This window comes from Lycium barbarum, chromosome 8 (genome assembly GCF_019175385.1).
Source record: "Lycium barbarum isolate Lr01 chromosome 8, ASM1917538v2, whole genome shotgun sequence".
Lineage (NCBI taxonomy): Eukaryota > Viridiplantae > Streptophyta > Magnoliopsida > Solanales > Solanaceae > Lycium > Lycium barbarum.
Genome location: NC_083344.1, coordinates 106078622 through 106097951, shown reverse-complemented (window position 1 = coordinate 106097951; position 19330 = coordinate 106078622). Strand labels below are relative to the sequence as shown.

The 19330-nt window shown below is 37.1% G+C and overlaps 1 protein-coding gene across 1 annotated transcript; it reads left to right on the top strand.

The window, feature by feature from the left end:
- Positions 1-380: 380 nt before the first annotated feature.
- On the top strand, positions 381-5750 carry LOC132606536 (uncharacterized). Its single transcript, XM_060320084.1, has 6 exons — positions 381-794; positions 2658-2893; positions 2976-3234; positions 4733-4912; positions 4990-5145; positions 5221-5750. Exons 1-6 carry the CDS (start codon positions 765-767, stop codon positions 5392-5394), a joined length of 1035 nt encoding a protein of 344 aa, XP_060176067.1. The 5' UTR covers positions 381-764; the 3' UTR covers positions 5395-5750.
- Positions 5751-19330: the final 13580 nt, after the last annotated feature.

Below are 19330 nucleotides of genomic sequence, written 5' to 3'. Positions count from 1 at the left end.
GCATTTCTAATAAATAGTTTGAGGGCACGATAGTAAAGGGATAAGGGCGGTCTTTTCCCATTAGCCGATATGGATCGATAATCATACCAAAATTTGTAGGTTTTTAAAATTAAAAATCAAAAACCATACCAAACAAAAAATGTGATGATCTTTTCTCCGATTTAACTCGATTCACTTGATTGGAGTTTCCAATTTTCCGTAAACACCCCCACTTACAATTCATAAGAAATAATGATTTGGATATTAAAACACTGGTGTCAGATAATGAAAGGCGTGAGGATTTCTCGTAAGTCGCGTTCACCACCGGTAAAGAAAACGGTAATTTGGGGAACAGTATTTTATAGTAAAAAAACATTAAAAAATATCAAAAAAGAATTATTTGATTCCCTTGACAAAATCCACGTAGTACCCAAAACGACACCGTTCGATAGTTTCTTTCCCTTCCTCAGTTCTTTTACCAATGGCAAATTGCCCGCAGAAAAACACGAAAAAAAAAAAAGAAGAAAGAAATTTAAATTTAAAAAAAGTTACAAATCTGAAGAAAAATCTAAGCAAACAAATCCAAAACAAAGCATCTCATTACATTGTTATTCACAACAAAAAGCTCATAGCTTTGGCTTTTTTTCTATACACGTACATATGTTAATGCATGTGTTTGGAAACTACAAAGATGAATAAAACTAGGAGGAATATGGGAAAGAACACATGAAACTGAGCTACCCCTCAATGTTCTTTACTTTTTAAATCCATTTTTGAGCACAAATATGGCTGATGATTTTTGTTTTTTCACCAAGGTTTGTTTTTTTGCAACCCACTTCTTGATTTTTGTTTCTTTTGCGTTTTTTGGATTTTCCATTGGGTGTAATTAGTGGTTTCTTGATTTGGGTCTTAGAGATTTGTTAATTATTTGCTTAAAGTTTAAGCCTTTTTGTTGTTATTAATATTCAAGGGGAACAAACCAGCTTCTCTTTATTCTTGTGTTTTCTTAGGCTTAAAATTTGTTTTAAGCTCAGTTTTGTATAATGAGAATCTGGATTCATCTGCATCACAGATATTTGTTAATTTTTTGCTTAAAGTTTACGCCCTTTTGCTGTTATTAGCATTGCAAATCAGTTTTTCTCTTTATATTGTGAATTTATTTAGGCTATTTAGGCTTAAAGTTTGTTTTAAGCTCAGCTTTGTATAATGAGAATGTGGGATTCTTCTAAATCATAGGAATTTGTTAGTTTTTTGCTTAAAGTTTTAGCCTTTTTATTGTTATGAATATTCTTGTGTAGTTCTTTAGGCTTAAAATTTGTTTAAGCTCAGCTTTGTAGAATGAGAATCTGGGGTTATTCTATATCATAGGAATTTGTTAATTATTTGCTTAAAGTTTAAGCCTTTTTGTTGTTATCAGCATTCAAGTGGAGCAAACCAGTTTTTCTCTTTATCATTGTGAATTTGTTTAGGCTTAAAATTTGGTTTAAGCTCAGGTTTGTACAATGAAAATCTGGGATTCTTCTGCATCACAGATTTTTTTTAATTATTTGCTTAAAGTTTAAGCCTTTTTGTTGTTCTTTAGCATTCAAGGGGAGCAAACCAGCTTTTCTCTTTAAAATTTGTTATAAGCTCAGCTTTTTGTACAATGAGAATCTGGGATTCTTCTCCATCATAGAAATTTGCTTTTTAGTTGCTTAAAGTTTTAGGCTTTTTAATAGCTGTAGCATTCTATGGGAGTTAGCTCAAGCTTCTGTTTTTATTCCTTGTATCTTTCTTTAGTTATTATTGTAAAATAAGTATACTAATGATGGTATATTGGATTATTCCGTATGGGAACAAAGGCTTTTAGTTTCAGCTAGTTCAAATAATTCCCAATTCTTTGTTAATTATTTGCTTAAAGTTTAAGTCTTTTTGTTGTTATGAGCATTCAAGTGGAGCAGTCCAGTTGCTCTCTTTATTATTGTGAATATATTTAAGCTTAAAATTTGTTTTAAGCTCAGCTTTGTACAATGAGAATCTAGGATTCTTCTGCATCTTAGAAATTTGTTTTTTAGTTACTTAAAGTTTTAGGCCTTTTAATTGTAGTTAGCATTCAATGGGTGTAAGCTCAAGCTTCTCTTTTTATACCTTGTATCTTACTTTAGTTACCTTGTATCTTACTTTAGTTATCGTTGTACAATAAGTACAGTAATGATGGTAAATTGGATTATTTGGTATGAGAACAAAGACCTTTAGTTTGAACTAGTTCAAATAATTCCCAATTCTTTGTTTGCGCATTATCCATACACCCCCCCCCCACCCCCCACCCCAAATCATCTACTTTTGTCATTAAAAGAATGTAACATAGTTATGGATTATCTAGGTTATGAAGTGCCTTGAGATAATTTAGAATGTAGAGTTTACTTTGATTGAATGACCCCTTGACGTGCTCTTTGATCTAGATTGTTTTAAATTCATATTCTTATGAGGAGATCCTACTAGAATTTAGAACTAGCGATTATCAAGGAAAAAGAACTTAGAGATGAGCATAAGTGGAATGTATACTGAGGGTTGATGTAGCTTAGTGCAACTAGTTTGGGATTGAGGCGTACTTGATTGATAACTATTTTTGAGCAACTTATTTTATCGAGTTAAAGAAGACTTGAGTCCTTAGCAGTTTATCTTCTGATTCCATTCAGGACTCGTTCACCATAAAGCCACCAAAGACATCTCCGATGATGCTGAGAATGGTGGTCTTAATCTTTGCAATGGTATGTGGAGTTTATATATGTTCAGTCGGCCTAAAACAAATTGGTGTGAGTTCCAGTGGACGGTTATTAAGTATTCATGTGGTTGAAAAGCCATGTGAGGCAACTGATATTGAACCTTCAGAAAAACCATATGTGCACTTTCCCAAGCCAAAGACTTTTAGCCGGTGAGACATCTATTATTCTGTTTTTATGTTTTGGTTTTCTCTTTGTGGATTATTACTGAGTTGTTGTCTTCTATATATTTAGGGCTGAATGTGCTTGCAATCCTGTAAGGTATTTTGCAATATTATCGACACAGAGATCTGGTAGTGGCTGGTTCGAGACATTGTTAAACAGTCATATGAATATAAGTTCTAATGGAGAGATTTTTTCTGTTAAAGTCCGGAAAAGTAACGTGTCCACAATTTTGGAAACTCTGGACAAACTTTATAACCTAGACTTTTTGACGAGTGCTTCCAAGAATGAATGTACTGCTGCAGTTGGACTCAAGTGGATGCTTAATCAGGTAAGCGCTTATTGAAAATTGTGATATAAATTCTACGAGAATGTTAAAGAGTACTTCTTAATCATGCTGATCTTCCTAATTAACTCCTGTTAGTTTGCACTCAGTGATTGTGTGTTTTCCAGGTTTATACTTGATTTTTCAAATATTCGAGCTTGTATCACTTGTTTGACGTTGAGATATTTTTCTAGTAATTTTGTTGTGATGGGTAAATATTTATCTAGCAATTTCCTTTGTCTAAGTTGAACTTGTTTATTCATATGCTTAGACTGGGGATTATTAATGGATAGGTTGATGCTTCAAACAAGGGAAGGCAGTAGATGTACTTGCACAGTGGAACATCCTTCCCGGTTTTGTCAGCTTTGGTTTGAAGTGCGCTTACATATGCTTTCTCCGTTGTGTGTTGTTTTAAAGTGAAACATGCCAGGAGAACTAAAATTGAGAATCCAGCATATGCTGATTAGTTTATATAACGGCCAACTAGTTCGGGATTGAGGCATAGTTGTTTGTGTGCATATATGATATCCGGACTTACTCTTGGGACAAGCAGAATTATTTAGTTATTGAAAGTTGCTTATCTCTTGACTGATGAATGACGCCCACCACTATCTTAGATTCTTAGTGAATGGATATTGGGTGATTAATGAAAAGTTTTGCTTGCCGATCATAAAAGATATTGTATAGAGTTTATGGGGAAGCTAGTGCTTGAACAATGAGTAAGATGGGTCTAAAAGAATCATTAGCTTTGTTTTATCTTGAAGTAAAATTTTCTTGACATATGATTAGTAGAAAATAGTTACAATTACCAGATATTAAATGGTTGGCTCCTTACACTGCCCACCTTACCCTGGCCCACAACCTTTGTGTGATAGGTGAGGATGGTCTTTAAAACTATAAGGGGTCGTTTGGTTTAAGGTATAAGCTGGGTTATCCCAGCACTAATTTTTATACCATGTTTGGTATAAGGTATAAATTAGTGCTGGGATAAATTTATACCTTGTACCAAACATGGTATAAAAATTAGTGCTGGGATAACCCAGCTTATACCTTCTTAACCCACTTATACTGGGATTATTTTATACCATCTTTTAGATGGTATAAAATAATCCCAATAGATGCGATAAATTAGTCCCGGGATTATAATCCCGGGACTAATGAGTCCTTAAACCAAACGACCCCTAAGTACTTTGCTAATGGAGTGTTGGCTTCACCAGTCCTTTACTGCTGCAGAAAATCTAAAATTAGATTGGGAACGTTCTTTGGAAAAACTCTGCTTTCTTCTTTTGCATTCTTTTTGACTATCTTGAATTTGACGAAACAATTACTTTAAGAATTCTTTGGATGCAAGTACATTTAAAAAAAAATGGGATACATGATATGTCCACCCTGTGTGAGAATGAAATGATGTGAATTCTGAAATCAAATAGCCCTTGGTAACTACTTTCTTTTCATGGTTATGGACAATGCTGTTCATTGCAGTTCCATTTGAATGTCATTACAGGGTCTGATGCAGCATCATGAGCAAATTGTTGAATATTTTAAAACAAGAGGAGTTTCTGTTATTTTCCTCTTCAGAAGAAATCTATTGCGCAGAATGGTTTCGATGCTAGCAAATTCCTATGATCAGAATGCTAAGCTGTTAAATGGAACCCACAAGTCTCATACGCATTCTCCCAAGGAGGTCAATCTTGCATTCTATCTCCCTGTTGTATTGCTTTATGTCTCTATGGTGTCTTAAGAAATATATTTATTATTCAGGCTGAGATACTCGCAAGTTACAAGCCCACGGTAAACACAACTTTGCTGATCCCCAACCTGAAGCAAGTAGACGACATGGCTATAAAAGCTGTGGGATACTTCAATAGCACTCGACATACTATATTGTACTACGAGGACATAATAAAGAATCAAACGGTAAGAGTTCGCATATTCTACCATGCTTACTTTGTTCATTGTGCTTACTTTTCTAGTTTGCCATTTTCCTCACAGATACTTAACGATGTTCAAGACTTCCTGAAAGTTCCTAGAAGGGACCTTCATAGTCGTCAAGTGAAGATACACAAGGGTCCCTTGTCTTCACAAGTTGAAAATTGGGTTGATGTTGAAAAGACACTCAAGGGAACGCCGTACGAAAGCTTCCTACATGCAGATTACAAAATATAGATTTGCAGTCATCGTGTACAGATGTAGCTTGTGTTGTTCAACTCAATTCTTTCATTATTTACTGTTAGGGAGAAGCTCTACCACTTGATCTTAGCCAAAAGGCCGAGAAAGGTATTACTTGGTAGCAGATTTTGGTAGCTGCAGATTGTTTTCTAGTTCTGCCATACCAGGTAATGAGTGTTGTCTTGGACGCTTGATTTTAACATTAAGTAGAAATTTACTTGAAATTTCTTTGCTTTTCGACAAGTTAGGAACTTGTAACCGATATGATTAAAAATATTTGCTAATTTTGTTATCAATGTTTCTTTCCTTTCTCCTTCCAGAAAGGGAAGAGTAATTAAGTGTTGCTTTACAATTTTCCTGTTTAGATAAACTGCACTTAAAGGTATAGTCTCGGATGATTCTTCTTAATGACAAGTTACTAGCAAAGGGAAATTACTTGTGCACTCTCTGTTTACGCCAATAAGTAATTTGACTTAAAAAGTCACAAATTTAAGTGAGAATACATATTACTCATCCATAGTTTAAGTTAAGTGACGAAAAATAATTTACAGGACGTGTTGTAAGCTATCGATTCACCAAAAACAATATGAAGAGACCTGGTTGAGTATCAGTTCCCTTATGCAATGCAGTAAGTATAGAAGGCAAGATTTTACCGTGAAAAACTCCTGGCTCAAGGGATTAAAAACCACGATCTACACCAGTAGGATTTCAATTCCACTACACGAACAACTTCAGGTTACAACTCTATTGTAAGGTAGGAATTAACTCCCATAAACCCTCACCCTTACAATAACGCTTATGCAACCTAGGAACTAAATCCCACAGTCCCTCACCCTTACAATAACCCGATTGCAAGAACCTCCACCTGACTAGCTCTAGCCAAGAAAACCAATACACCTAGACTCACTCTAGCCTAGTGTACCACTCAAAGGCACCCTTTGAGAATTCAACCATTGACTAACTCTAGCCACCCACATACTAATACACTCGGACTAAATCTAGCCTAGTGTACCACTCAAGAGCTTGTGAAAGCAACCTTGAGACTTTAAGACACCTGCACACAGCTTTCTTTAAAGAGAAGAGTAGGTTTACAGTTTTAGCACAAATGACAAAACTCAACAGCTTGAGAACTTGAAGTATCTTTCTTTGTAATGAGCGAGCCCTTCAATCTGTTGTAGCTTTGTCTTGGATGATACTTGAATAACCTTGTGATGGCTAAGTTTTTGTTGTGAATTTAGGTTTTTCAAGACACCCTAAAAAACCTTGTAACATGTTGCTTTTATACTAGACTGCTGCGCAACGAACAGTTGCTGCTTTACAGCTGTGGCCGTTGACTGTACGGAGAGAGCAACTGGAGGACTGCTGAAGAAAGAAATTGGAGGACAGGGTTTCATTCTGGTTCTTCATAATTTGACAATCATCAAAACATGCAATATGACATTACCTATCAATTTCCCCTTTTTTGTCGATGACAAACTTAGATGCGCTATTCCCCTTGAGAAGCTAGATCCCACTCGTTACCTCTGTGGTTGTTCCTCCTGAGAGCTAGATCCCACTCATTCCTCCTGCGAAGCTGACCATTTTTTGAAAGAAACATAGCGACATATTACAAGTGACACGTAACGGAGGACCACCTGGTCTTCTTCCCCTTTATGGCATTTCCCAACTTCAAGCATGACACAAAGTGATCTTCCCTTACATTTCTCCATCTTCCCCCTTACTACATTTGTATATTCTCCCTTTTGGCATCAACAAAAAGGACAGTTAGAATCAACAAAAAGAAGTTCAGCATTACTTACTCAGAGTCACACGGGCAACACAACCATGGATGTGAGAGAGACAAGCAAGCACATAATTTGGCGCAAGACAGAGTAGATGCCCAAAAGATTAATACAGTAACAAAAACATAGTAGTCAGATCAGAAATGCATAAAAGAAAAAATGACATCTGTATAGGAACATTGTCACGCAAAAATAGGAGAGAGAGAAAGAGAGAAACAAATTAAGGGAAGGCATAGGAAGGGATTTTGGTTTGGACACTTAAGGAATTTGAGGCTTCTGGGGATTTTGAGTCAGCGCTATGAGTAATCTGTCCACTCGTTCGCTGTTGATTCACTGATCTTGAAGCATCTGGTCCTTGAGCTCGTCCACCTTTTATGTCAGCCTCTCATTTTCAGCTTTAAGCTTCCCAATTTCAATTTTTGCAGCCTGTAGAGCACTTTGAGAGCCAACCTCTTTCTCCTTCTCAGATAGCCGAGCTTGAAGAGCAGCATTCTCAACTGTGACCTTTTCCAGTTCAGCAGTGGCAGTTTTTTGTGCCGCAAGCAGATTGGAGATTGTGGAAGTACTTCCACCTTTCTTAGGTAAGCATTCATAATCTTCTAAAGTGGCCAAGGAGAACATTTTCTTTTTAGATCCTTTGATCGCCTTGCCAGTGTTGATCTTGAAATGCTCAAATACTTTGGTTAGAAAGAACCCATAAGGAAGCCCATGTTTCCCGTCTGGTATATCCACTACCTTAATTATGTGCTTGATCATGATCGCAGGAAGATTTATGGGTTGATAGTTGATCAGGGCTTCCATGAGCACCAGGTATGTAATGGAGGCAACAGTACGACCCTTAGCCCTTGGAAGCAGCACTTTGTTGACCAATTCAAAAGTGAGTTGCTATTCTGGTTTGAGCTCCTTCTTGTTTAGTCTTGCCCTTGTACCGACATCTCTTACCCTTTTTTTTAGCTATCATGGCTTTGGAGTTACTTGAAGCTTCTATTTTTCCATCGACGGTTCTTATTCCTTTAGTGGGAACTCCCAAGATGTTTCCCAGTGTCTCTTCAATTAGCATAAACTCAATCTTGCCAACTGATGCAATGAAGATGCTTAGATCATCGGAGTAGTCGAGGTTTGCAAAGAACTCAGACACTTGTTCCTCGTAGGCACTTGGCACTGGTGGAGCCAATAAATGACTCCAACTTTGAAATCTGATTATCTCAATCAGTTCTTTCATCCCAAATTTTTCTGCAATTTCTCGATCAGGAACCCTTCCCAACAACACCTTTTGCCTTCTTAGATTTTCTCTTCTCTCATTTTCACTTAGAGCAACTACTTTGCTCACCCTTGGCTTCTTCAGGGAACTTGACTCTTCATTTTTTTGCTCTTTCTTTTCTTTGAATTTTTCTTCACAATTAGGGCATCTTTCATTCCTTCCCTTTCCACTGCCTCGTCATCTTTTACAACTGCAGTCTCCACATCGACTAGCTCAATTTCTCAGTCAAGCGGCTGTTTACCTGAGAACTTCTGATATTTTTTCTACCTTTTGCTTTGTTGGCCTGGAAAGCTGATTCGAGATCTGCCTTTGCAGCCTTCTTACCTTGTCTGGTTCGAGGTTCCTTTCGACCAAAAGTGATTTTCTCAGTAACTCCAAATCCTGTGGTTCTTTTATCTCCTTACTTCTTCTTCATTTTAAGGGCAAAAGGTATCTCATCTTCATCAGATTTATCAACAGAAGCATTTTGACCATGACTCTTTTTTGGTGAACACTCAGCAAGAGGTACAACATCATGAGAAGCAAGTTCAGGTCTTAGAATCATATCTAAGTTCCTTCTGGGTGACCCTGAAGTCTTATCCCACACATGAGATGTCCTGGATTCAGTTTTAATTATTCTTAGTACTGAGGGATCAGGTCTCTCCTTCATTTTCTCTGACTGCCTTTGACTCCCTAGATCACCTATAGTGCTCATGGTTTGTGCGATTTCTTCCATTAGGGGTGTATCACCGTCCATTCTACCAAACTGTCTTGACTAATCCCAGAGATAGGTCCATCCACTTTTATGAGAGACTCGTCTGCAGACTCCTCTGTTCTTTTATCGAGATCAGAGAGAGGAGAGTTACCTTTTTGTACATTTCCTATTTCTGAAGTCTGTTTCTCTTCATCACATATAGCCTTTTCTTCATGCATATCCGGGGAGACCAGGTTTTCTTTGGCTTGATGTGACTCCCCTGTATTCTCAATAGATTGACTAGTAACTTCTACGCCATTGTCTTTTTCTTCCATTTCATCTGTGTTTTGAAAATAACTGGACACAGATACAGTATGACCACTACTTACAGAGTCAGGTTTTCGATTTGGACAGGTATGGCTGAAAAAGGTACAGTTCTACTGAGAGATTTGCTGTAGGCAGAAGATCTTAAGGAAGTGGTGACACATTTTAGATCGATGGGAGGATGGGGGTTTAGAGAGGATATGGGTTGGCTTGATTTAGGTGGATTTTAGGCCTTGAAAGGTGAGAAGGGGTCGGTTTCAACAAGGACTGGAGAAATAGGTCCTTCACTAGACATAATGAAGTTTGATTCCAGAAGAAAATGAGGAGAAAGGATAGAGACTGAGAGCAAGAGATGGATTAGGTTTGTATGTGGGAGAGAAGAGATAAAGAGGTATGTTGGATTTTCGATTTCAAATGAAGAGAGGGAAAGGTAATCAAGGGTATATGAAAGAGTTAGGTGACGAGCGGGTCGGGTCAACTTAAAGAAGGTGTAAAGTCTGGAGGAGAGTTTTCACAAGGTTTCAGTGACTTGGCACTTAAATGACACAATTTCACTTGTATACATGTGCTGAAAAGACTACTAATCTGAGTTGCAGAGACCAGGTTCTTTTGCTGATTTTGTTTGAAAAAGATAAGTCATCCAAGCAACAACTTTGATATGTGCCAGGTCACCTTTGCTTACATTATTTTGAGACATCCATGTGTATATACCTGTAACAGTATAGAAGTAAGTTAGATGTTACTGAAAACACTTTTTGCCTGATTTTAACTCTTCCTTTATCATAACCACAGAGGAGGGAGAAAGCTTCTTCTAAAAAGTGTTTCTTGCATAAGGTCAGCAACCCGATTCTTTAAGCAATTAGTCACCACACTCAGATTCGTGATCACGAGAAGGATAGGGCAGACCAGGTTTCCTCAAGTTGGTTTGTTCTGCACATCTTAGAATTGAGGCTCCACTTTTCACCTGTTAAAAACCTTGCTGCATCCTAATTGTTTGAAACATGAAAGGATGTCTTGCTCATGATTTTCTCTTCATGCACCCATCCTCTCCTGGGAAGCTCTTAAGTGAAAGGTAGTTTTCATTTTCCTCCTGATCCACTCTTTTTCACTCAAGTCTTCCAACATGATCACTGATCTTGTTAGGAACCCCACACCAGGTTGGGTCCCTTGGAGTAATGAACAAGTTGAGTTAGATTTCCCTTTTTCTGTTCAGACAAGTTCACTCCTTTCTGATACAGACTAAATTTTTTTTTTCTCTCCTGACTTCTGTTTAGCAGTGTCCTCATAATTTCTTCTGTTTTTTTTGAATTCAACATCTCCATGGCTGTGGTTGAGGGACAGATCTCTTGCAGGGACTTCTCCAGTATGATGTTCACCTTAGTCATGTTCTTCTAAGGTTTCACTGATAGCTTCCCCAGCTTGCTCCCTTAGATCTACAATGCCCACCACCATGTCATCCCTTTCTTGTTCAACACTTTCAAGTTTCTCAATTAGCTCCTCATTTCCTTTGTGAGTCCATGATGCCCATATACCAGCTTCTTTGCCAAGGAGACTAATCCTTTATGGGGACATCTTTCTATCTTCCTTCTTTGTTTGGTGAGATAGTCATTAGAACGATCCTTTCTAGGTGTTAACCGTTTAGAAAGAGCCTGCTCCGATACCAATTGTTGTAAGCTATGCGTCCATCGAGCACAATATGAAGAGAGCTGGTTGAGTACCAGTTCCCTTATGCAATGCAGTAAGTACAAAAGACAAGATTTTACCGTGAAAAACTCCTTGCTCAAGGGATTAAAAACCACAACCTACACCAACAGGATTTCAATTCCACTACACGAGCAACTTCAGGTTACAACTCTATCATAAGTTAGGAATTAACTCCCATAATCCCTCACCCTTACAATAACGCTTATGCAACCTAGGAACTAACTCCCACAGTCCCTCACCTTTAAAATAACCCGATTGCAAGCACCTCTACTTGACTAACTTTAGCCAAGGAAACTAATACACCTAGACTCACTCTAGCGTAGTGTACCACTCAAAGGCACCCCTTGAGAATTCAACCTGTAACTAACTGTAGCCACCCACATACTAATACACTTGGACTAAATCTAGCCTAGTGTACCACTCAAGAGCTTGTGGAAGCAACCTTGAAACTTTAAGACACCTACACACAACTTCCTTTAAAGAGAAGAGTAGGTTTATAGTTTTAGCACAAATGACAAAACTCAACAGCTTGAGAACTTAAAGTATCTTTCTTTGTAACGAGCGAGCCCTTCAATCTGTTATAGCTTTGTCGTCTTGGATGGTATTTGAATAACCTTGTGACGGCTAGGCTTTTGTTGTGAATTTAGGTTTTTCAAGACACCCTATAAAACCTTGTAACATGTTGCTTTTATACTAGACTGTTGTGCAGCGAACAGTTGTTGCTTTATAGCTGTGGCCGTTGACTGAATGGAGAGAGCAACTGGAGGACCGCTGAAGAGAGCAACCGGAGGACGGGGTCTCATTCTGGTTCTTCATTGTTTGACAATCATCAAAACATGCGATATGACATTACCTATCAACATGTCTTGCATTCGTCGGTTTATTGCCAACATTGGATATCGGAAAGTCTTGTAAAGAAGGTTGGGTGGTGAAGTATTATATGATGTTAGTATCTAAGCGTTGGATTCTACCAACCTTATCTCCTCTTCATAAAAAGAGTGTGAAGTTTTTTTTTTTTTTTTTTTTTTTAAATAAAGAATATTCTTTTTCAATGAAGGCTGATAAGTCATTCCATTAAATCATATTGCGAACCACCCTCCGAATACTTTCAGGAACCTCCACAACTCAATTATCCAAGCAATAGTTGAAATGGAAAGGCCAAACATGTAAGAGAAATATATAATATGTAAAATGTTTAGTACTATGGAATGAACAGTTGAGTACTTTATACTTAATCCCATCCTTTATGCTGGTGAGTAACTAGTGTAAAAGGATAAAGAACAAAATTTTAAATTCATTTGCGTCTACATTTACTAATAATGTAATCAAGAAAGATTCCATCCCAACTTGCCCAATTGACCAACCAAATGATCCCTTACCCTACAAAATTACAAGGACTAATAATATTTTGTTGGCATAGTATTTTAATAATAATACTCCCACTGTTTCAATTTATTTGAACTTATTTCTTTTTTAGTCCGTTCCAAAATGAGTGACCTCTTTCCTAATTTGGAAACAAATTCACTTTATGAATGATTTACAGTCACACAACTTTTCAAGGCTTATTTTGAACCACAAGTTTCAAAAGTTTTCCCTCTTTCTTAAATGTCGTGTCCAGTCAAATGGGTTCATATAAATTGAAACGGAGGGAGTATATATTTTATCACTTTATCCCTTTTACCAATTAGAAAGGACCTTTCAGCTCCTATAATAAAAGTCATCCCAAATTAAAGCACAAGTTGTCGACTAAAAGTTGACACCAATCCGTAGGTTTAAAAGAAAATGTGTCGGAGAGCAAGGATTTAATTAATACACATGTAAACATAACGAATATGAGCTCAAATAATCAAATTCTATTCACCTCAATCTATGCCATAAAAATTAGGCAACAAATTGATAGCAAAAAGCAGGAGACTTTTCACACATTAAAATGGACCGACGACCAGCCTTTGCCGGACAATACTCATGCTGGCCATGTTAGAAAATGCACGGAACCTCGTTTGAGTTGACCAGCCGCCTTCAAATAAGGTTTTTTTTTTTTTTTTTTTTTTTCTCTTGAAATTCTTTAATAAATTAATTTGAATGCGACGTTGAAAAAATCCATTATGGAAGATAAAAAAGCTTCTGTTGAAAAAAAAAGACTTATTTATTTTGTGTATGGGAGGAGGGATAGGGATAACAAGGCAGGGAGTTGAAGCCCAACATATTTATGTGTTATTAATAATTAATAATAAAGGAAAAGGAATTGTATGTAGCAAATAATAATGAAAGATGCATATTTTTCTTTAAATAGTTTAATGCTAATATATATACACATATTAAATAACCATACAATTCTGCACAAAATTGATAGAAGAAACAACCAAAACTGTTTTCTCTGTATATTCAATAATACCATAGGAATATATATAGTTGTACAACTGTAACTATACAATCAGTATTAAGTCCTATTCTAGGAAAAAGTATATTTTGTGATCAATTATAATACTAACTAACATCCCCCCTCAAATTGATACTGGTGATCACACAGTAGAAATTTGGACCTAAGATAGTGATGTCGTGCGTGTGTCATCACCTTTGTAAACAAATCGGCAAGCTGATCATGAGAAGAAATGTGTTCTAGAGTGATGAGCCAATCAATGACCAATTCCCGAATGTAGTGGCAGTCCACCTGTATATGCTTTGTATTTTCATGTTGCATCGGGTTTGTGGCTATTTTAATCGTACTAGTGTTATCAGCATGTAACACCGTAGGAGTTGTTAAAGAAAAACCAAACTTAGATAATAGGCGTTGTAGCCAAACAATTTCTAAACTTCCTGCCGACATAGCCCGATACTCAGCCTCCGTAGATGACTTAGATGTACGAGATTGTTTCTTACATTTCCAGGATATCAAGGATGTGCCAAGAAACATGAACCAACCAGTAATAGAGTGACGAGAATCTCGAAAACCAGCCCAATCTGCATCAGTATAACCTTCAAGACGTAGAGGAGAATTAGAACAGAAAAGAACACCTTGACTCATAGAACCCCGAACATGCCGAATGACACGAAGTAATGTACACGGTAAGGATTAGCTATAAACTGGCTTAGAACTTGTATTGCATATGAGATGTCCGGCCTTGTTATAGTGAGATAAACTAATGATCCCACCAACTGCCGATACAATGTTGGATCACTGAATGGTTCTCCATCTGCCTCCTTATACTTCGTATTAGTGTCCATCGGGGTGTATACAACCTTGTTATCAGTAAGACCAGCCGTCACAATAAGATCACTAGCATATTTTTGTTGTGTAAGCATGATCCCAGTAGCCAAGTATAAAAACTCAAGCCCAAGAAAGTATGTCAGTCGTCCTAAGTCCTTCATCTTAAATGAGGTATGTAAGAATTCGTTCAACTTATTAATACTCTCTGGATCATTTCTTATGATAATGATATCATCAACATAAATGAGAAGTATTGTGATACCTGTCGGAGAAGTACGAATAAACAAGGAATGATCTGAAGAACTCTGAGAGAAACCCGCAATTTGAATTGTGGACCAAAATTTTTCAAACCAAGCTCGGGGAGCCTGTTTTAAGCCGTACAAAGATTTTTGAAGACAACAAACTGCATTTAGTCTTGGCAGAACACATCCAAGTGGTGGTTTCATAAACACAACTTTTTGCAGGTCGCCATGGAGAAAGGAATTATTCACATCCATCTGATGTAAGGTCCAACCTTTTATCGAAGCCATATTCAGTAATGTTCGTAACGTTGTCATCTTAGCAACAGGTGCAAAAGTCTCCTTATTATCCACCCCATACTTTTGTTTGTACCCTTAAGCAACCAATCGAGCTTTGTAGTGATCAATTGTACCATCTGACCTAAGTTTAATGGAATACACCCACTTACTTCCAATGAGAACTACATCTGCTGGTTTATCAATGAAGTCCCAAGTAGAATTCTCATTTAATAAGCGAAGCTCTTTCGACATTGCCTTTTTCTAACAGGTTTGTGTAAAAGTCTGTGAGTAATATGTAGGTACGTCAACAGAATGTAATGTGGTATGCATGGCGTAGGACTTACCAAATTTCCGTGGAGAGTAACCAAGTCGTTTAGGAGCATGACGGTTTGTCCTTTCAAACCGGCGTGGGGGAGAAACCGAATGGGATGAACCTTCTTCCGAAGTTGAGGATGAGGATGAAGAGTTGATACTGGAAGGAAAGAAGAGCCGAATATCATTGGTATCATAGTTCACGGACTGTTCCGGAGGGTCAAGAGAAGGATCATTAGCTACCGCATCATCATCATCAAACTTGTACAGGAAAGAGACAGATTCTGAATCTTGCTTTTTAGAATCGTGTTTGTAAGAAAATTGATCCTAAAAAAAAAGTCTAGATACTCGGAGTTGACGACGAAAGGCATCATAACATAGATACTCCTTTTGCGTGTCGCTGTAGCCAACAAAAATACATTGTGCTGCCTTTGCCGAAAGCTTATGTCGTTCATGTGCTGGAAAATGGAAAAAGCAAACACAACCAAAAACTCGCAAGTGAGAATAATCAAGCTTCCTGTGAAATAATTTGAAGTACAGAGTCTCATTGCCAATGATTGGGGAAGTTTGTCTATTGATCAAATAGACAGAAGTATGTACAGCTTCTGGCCAGAAACTCTTTGGCATATTAGACGTACCCAAAAGAGCCAATATAATTTCCAAAACATGTCGATTTTTCCTTTCTACGATGCCATTTTGTTCTATAGTATGAGGACAAGTGCGTTGGGCTATAATTCCTTTGTTTTGAAAAACTCAACAAAATTAGTCTTAATGTACTCTCCCCCGGAATCAGAACGAAATATTTTTATAGTTTTATGAAATTATGTATGAACTGTCATGACCCAACCTAGGGCCATGACGAGTGACCGAGCTTGACCTGTCTGATAACCCAACTTATGTTACCTGTACTCAAACATGACATTCAATAGGGTCTATTTAACTATGTTTGAAAGCTTTAAACATAATACCAAAGTCCATTTGTATCTCAAAACATACTTACATATATGTAACATATCACAAGGCAAGCCGACAAGGCTGCCGATACTTTTGTACAACAAAGCAAAGGCCGACAAGGCCAAACAGTACCCATGATACCCACGCTGTCCACAGACTACTATAAGAGTATGACCGTACATAAGTGACGGGACAGGGCCCCGTCGTACCCATAATATATACAAACAAAAGGATACCAAAACAGGAACAGTCTCCGAAGCAAGTGGAGTTGTCTGACTCTCAATGCTGACTCCTCCTAGATGGCTGGATCGTCTAACCGCGTCCCTGAACCTGCGGGCATGAAACGCAGTCCCCGAAGAAAGGGGGTCAATGCGGAATATGTAAGGCAATACTGAATCATAAAACAAGGAAAGCGTAATAGTAAGCAAGTTTACAAAGCAACCTGGGAGTAACCTGGAACAACACTTACGAACCATGTCATATGGTCCCTTACACAATTCTATCATATCACAATATAAATATAGAATATCCTACTAGTAGCCGCTTCAGGCTAATAACACAATAGTCCCTTCGGACGGCCACTTTCGGCGTAGTCATGATGGCCCCTTCGGGCAGCCGCTTCCGGCTTAGCTAGGGTAGCCCCTTCGGGCAGCCGATTCCGGCTTAACAAAATCATAATCTAGCTGATCAGGTGGAACAATAACAATACATACGATATACAGTATGAATATGTAATGAAGATACAAAACGTTGCACCCCTTTCAGAGTGGTTTTGATTACAACTCCCTTTGGAGAGATTTTGAGAAATAAGCTTTAGAGTTTCCTTCATTTACCATTTGCTTTGTAGTGAACATGTAAGTATAATGTATCGCAGAAGCTTCCTTCGAATTATCAACAAGAGTATAGCATGAACGAAACAAAACATTGGATAGCGACTTCTACTCCAACTAAGAATAGAGTACTTATGTTTTACGTTCTTTAGGAGTCATATAAAAGGAATCATTCCAAAGTATGAAAGAAGGGTTAGCCTTACATACCTTATTTACTCCTCAAGCTAATCCTCAAGTTCCCTCCCGAGCTTAGTCAACTAGAATACAATCAACAATATAGGGATTAAGACTAGGCCAGATAACTAATCATTTATTCTTTCGCCTAACAGGATTTGGACAACATCTCCTCTATAATCCTACCAACCTAACAATTCCAAATTTAGCTAATAACCAACAACAATAACAAATCTAACAATTTAAAACAATAATATAACTAAAATCATATTACAATTCCATCCAAAACATCCCCTAAACCACAACGCCTTAATATTCGGTATATGATAATTATAACTATATTTCTAACACTTTAATCCGTTAAATCTCTATGTAATCATCTCAATAACAAAGATGAGAAGATAATACATACCTTAGCAGCAGCTCAACCACGAAAATATCATCCCCCAATCTCAATATTTAGCTTAAAACGATGACGACAACTCGTACTACACTTTATCCTTCACGAGCCTCGGGATTCGGGGCCTCGAACTTGATCGAACCCTTGCTTTATCTCTCTAACTCTCCTCACTCTCTCTCTCTAAAATGTTCTGGATCTTTTGGTATGAAAATGAGGAATATAAGGGTGAAAACTCTCCTTAAATAGCAAGGGAAGTGAGCCTGACCCAACTTGGAGTCGAGTTGGGCCGAGCCCACTGTCCAGTTTGACCTTTCCGCCTTAAAACGTCCATAACTTTGTATCCCTAAGTCGCATAAAGGCCCACAACCTATGGTTGGAAAGGTATTTCAATTATCTACAACTTTCATGTTTTGTGTTTTCCCAAATTCAAAACTTATAATGGCGTGTTGGCCTCGTAAAGCTAGATCACCCGAAAACATATCCTTAAATCATCCGTTTGGAGTGCTTACGCTCATATTTGGCTTAAGTGTCCTTCTTAAGACTTGCTCAACTTGCCATGTACTATTCATATAAATTGTCATATGCCCTTTATAAAATCCCGACATGTGGGCCCCACCTTAACTTACGGTTACAAGGGCTATTTATCAAGTAACGTATTAACCAACTTACACCATATGGCCTCCAATGTCATCTATATGTTATTCTTATACATATATAACAGAATTTTCATCCCTAATCCTTGTATATCTTTACCCTCCCCTGAGCCCATACTAAGTCGTCTGCAATCTTGGTAACGCGAAATTTTTCGGGGTGTAACATGAACATACTCAACAAAATTCATAATAAGAGCTGGAACCTCAGATTTATTTCGAATAAAAAACACCCGTGTATCTAGATACATGATCAATAAATAAAACAAAGTACTTGTTATACCCCATTTTAACCGGGTTAAATTAGGAGTACAACATTTTGGTGATTCCTATTTGTTTTTATTTTAAGGAGTCGCCACCTAATTGATTTTAAAGGTGAATTAGGACACCTGATTATTAACTAAGGTAAAACTAACTAAACCTCCATTAATAGTCTGCTTAATCAGTGTGATTCTAGGTAAGGGTTCTATATTATCCTAAAGGGAAGGGGTTAGGCATCCTTTAGAATCCGTTAACTACGGTTATCCGGTCAAACTTAGGTTAATTAATTAAAGTTAAAGATGTAAATGTAGCATTTAAATTTTAAGAAATTGGCTTACAATGTTGCTAATATTTTAAAAGGAAAATATAAGCTGTTTAAAATAACACTTGTAAATATTACTAAGGCTTTAAATAATAAAGTTATTTAAAATAAACTTAAGAATGTTGCTAAAGCTTTAAGTGAAAATATAATAATGCTATTTAAAAAATAATCTTATAAATATTGCTATGGCTTTAAAAAGTGCTATTTTAAAAAATAATATTTGCAAAATATAATAATTTGCATATAAGTAGAAGAGAGTGCGGGTTGCAGCGTTTTAATATTTGAAACAACTCAAGTGGCGAGGTATTAATTGATTTTGCAGTTTAGGAATATAGACAAGATGCGAATTTTCTTTCTCCTTTTCATTATCTTTTATCAACTATGCTTAATTAAAAAATGCATGATTGATTCAAACTTGAAGAGTTATTTATAACAACATTTCTTAAAACAATATTCTAAGGTAGCAAAACATGATTCCTTTTTACTCCAAATATGCTATCGAAACTCCACTGTTCTAACAAAATGAATATTATAGATACTTTGAATTAACTACCCGTCACA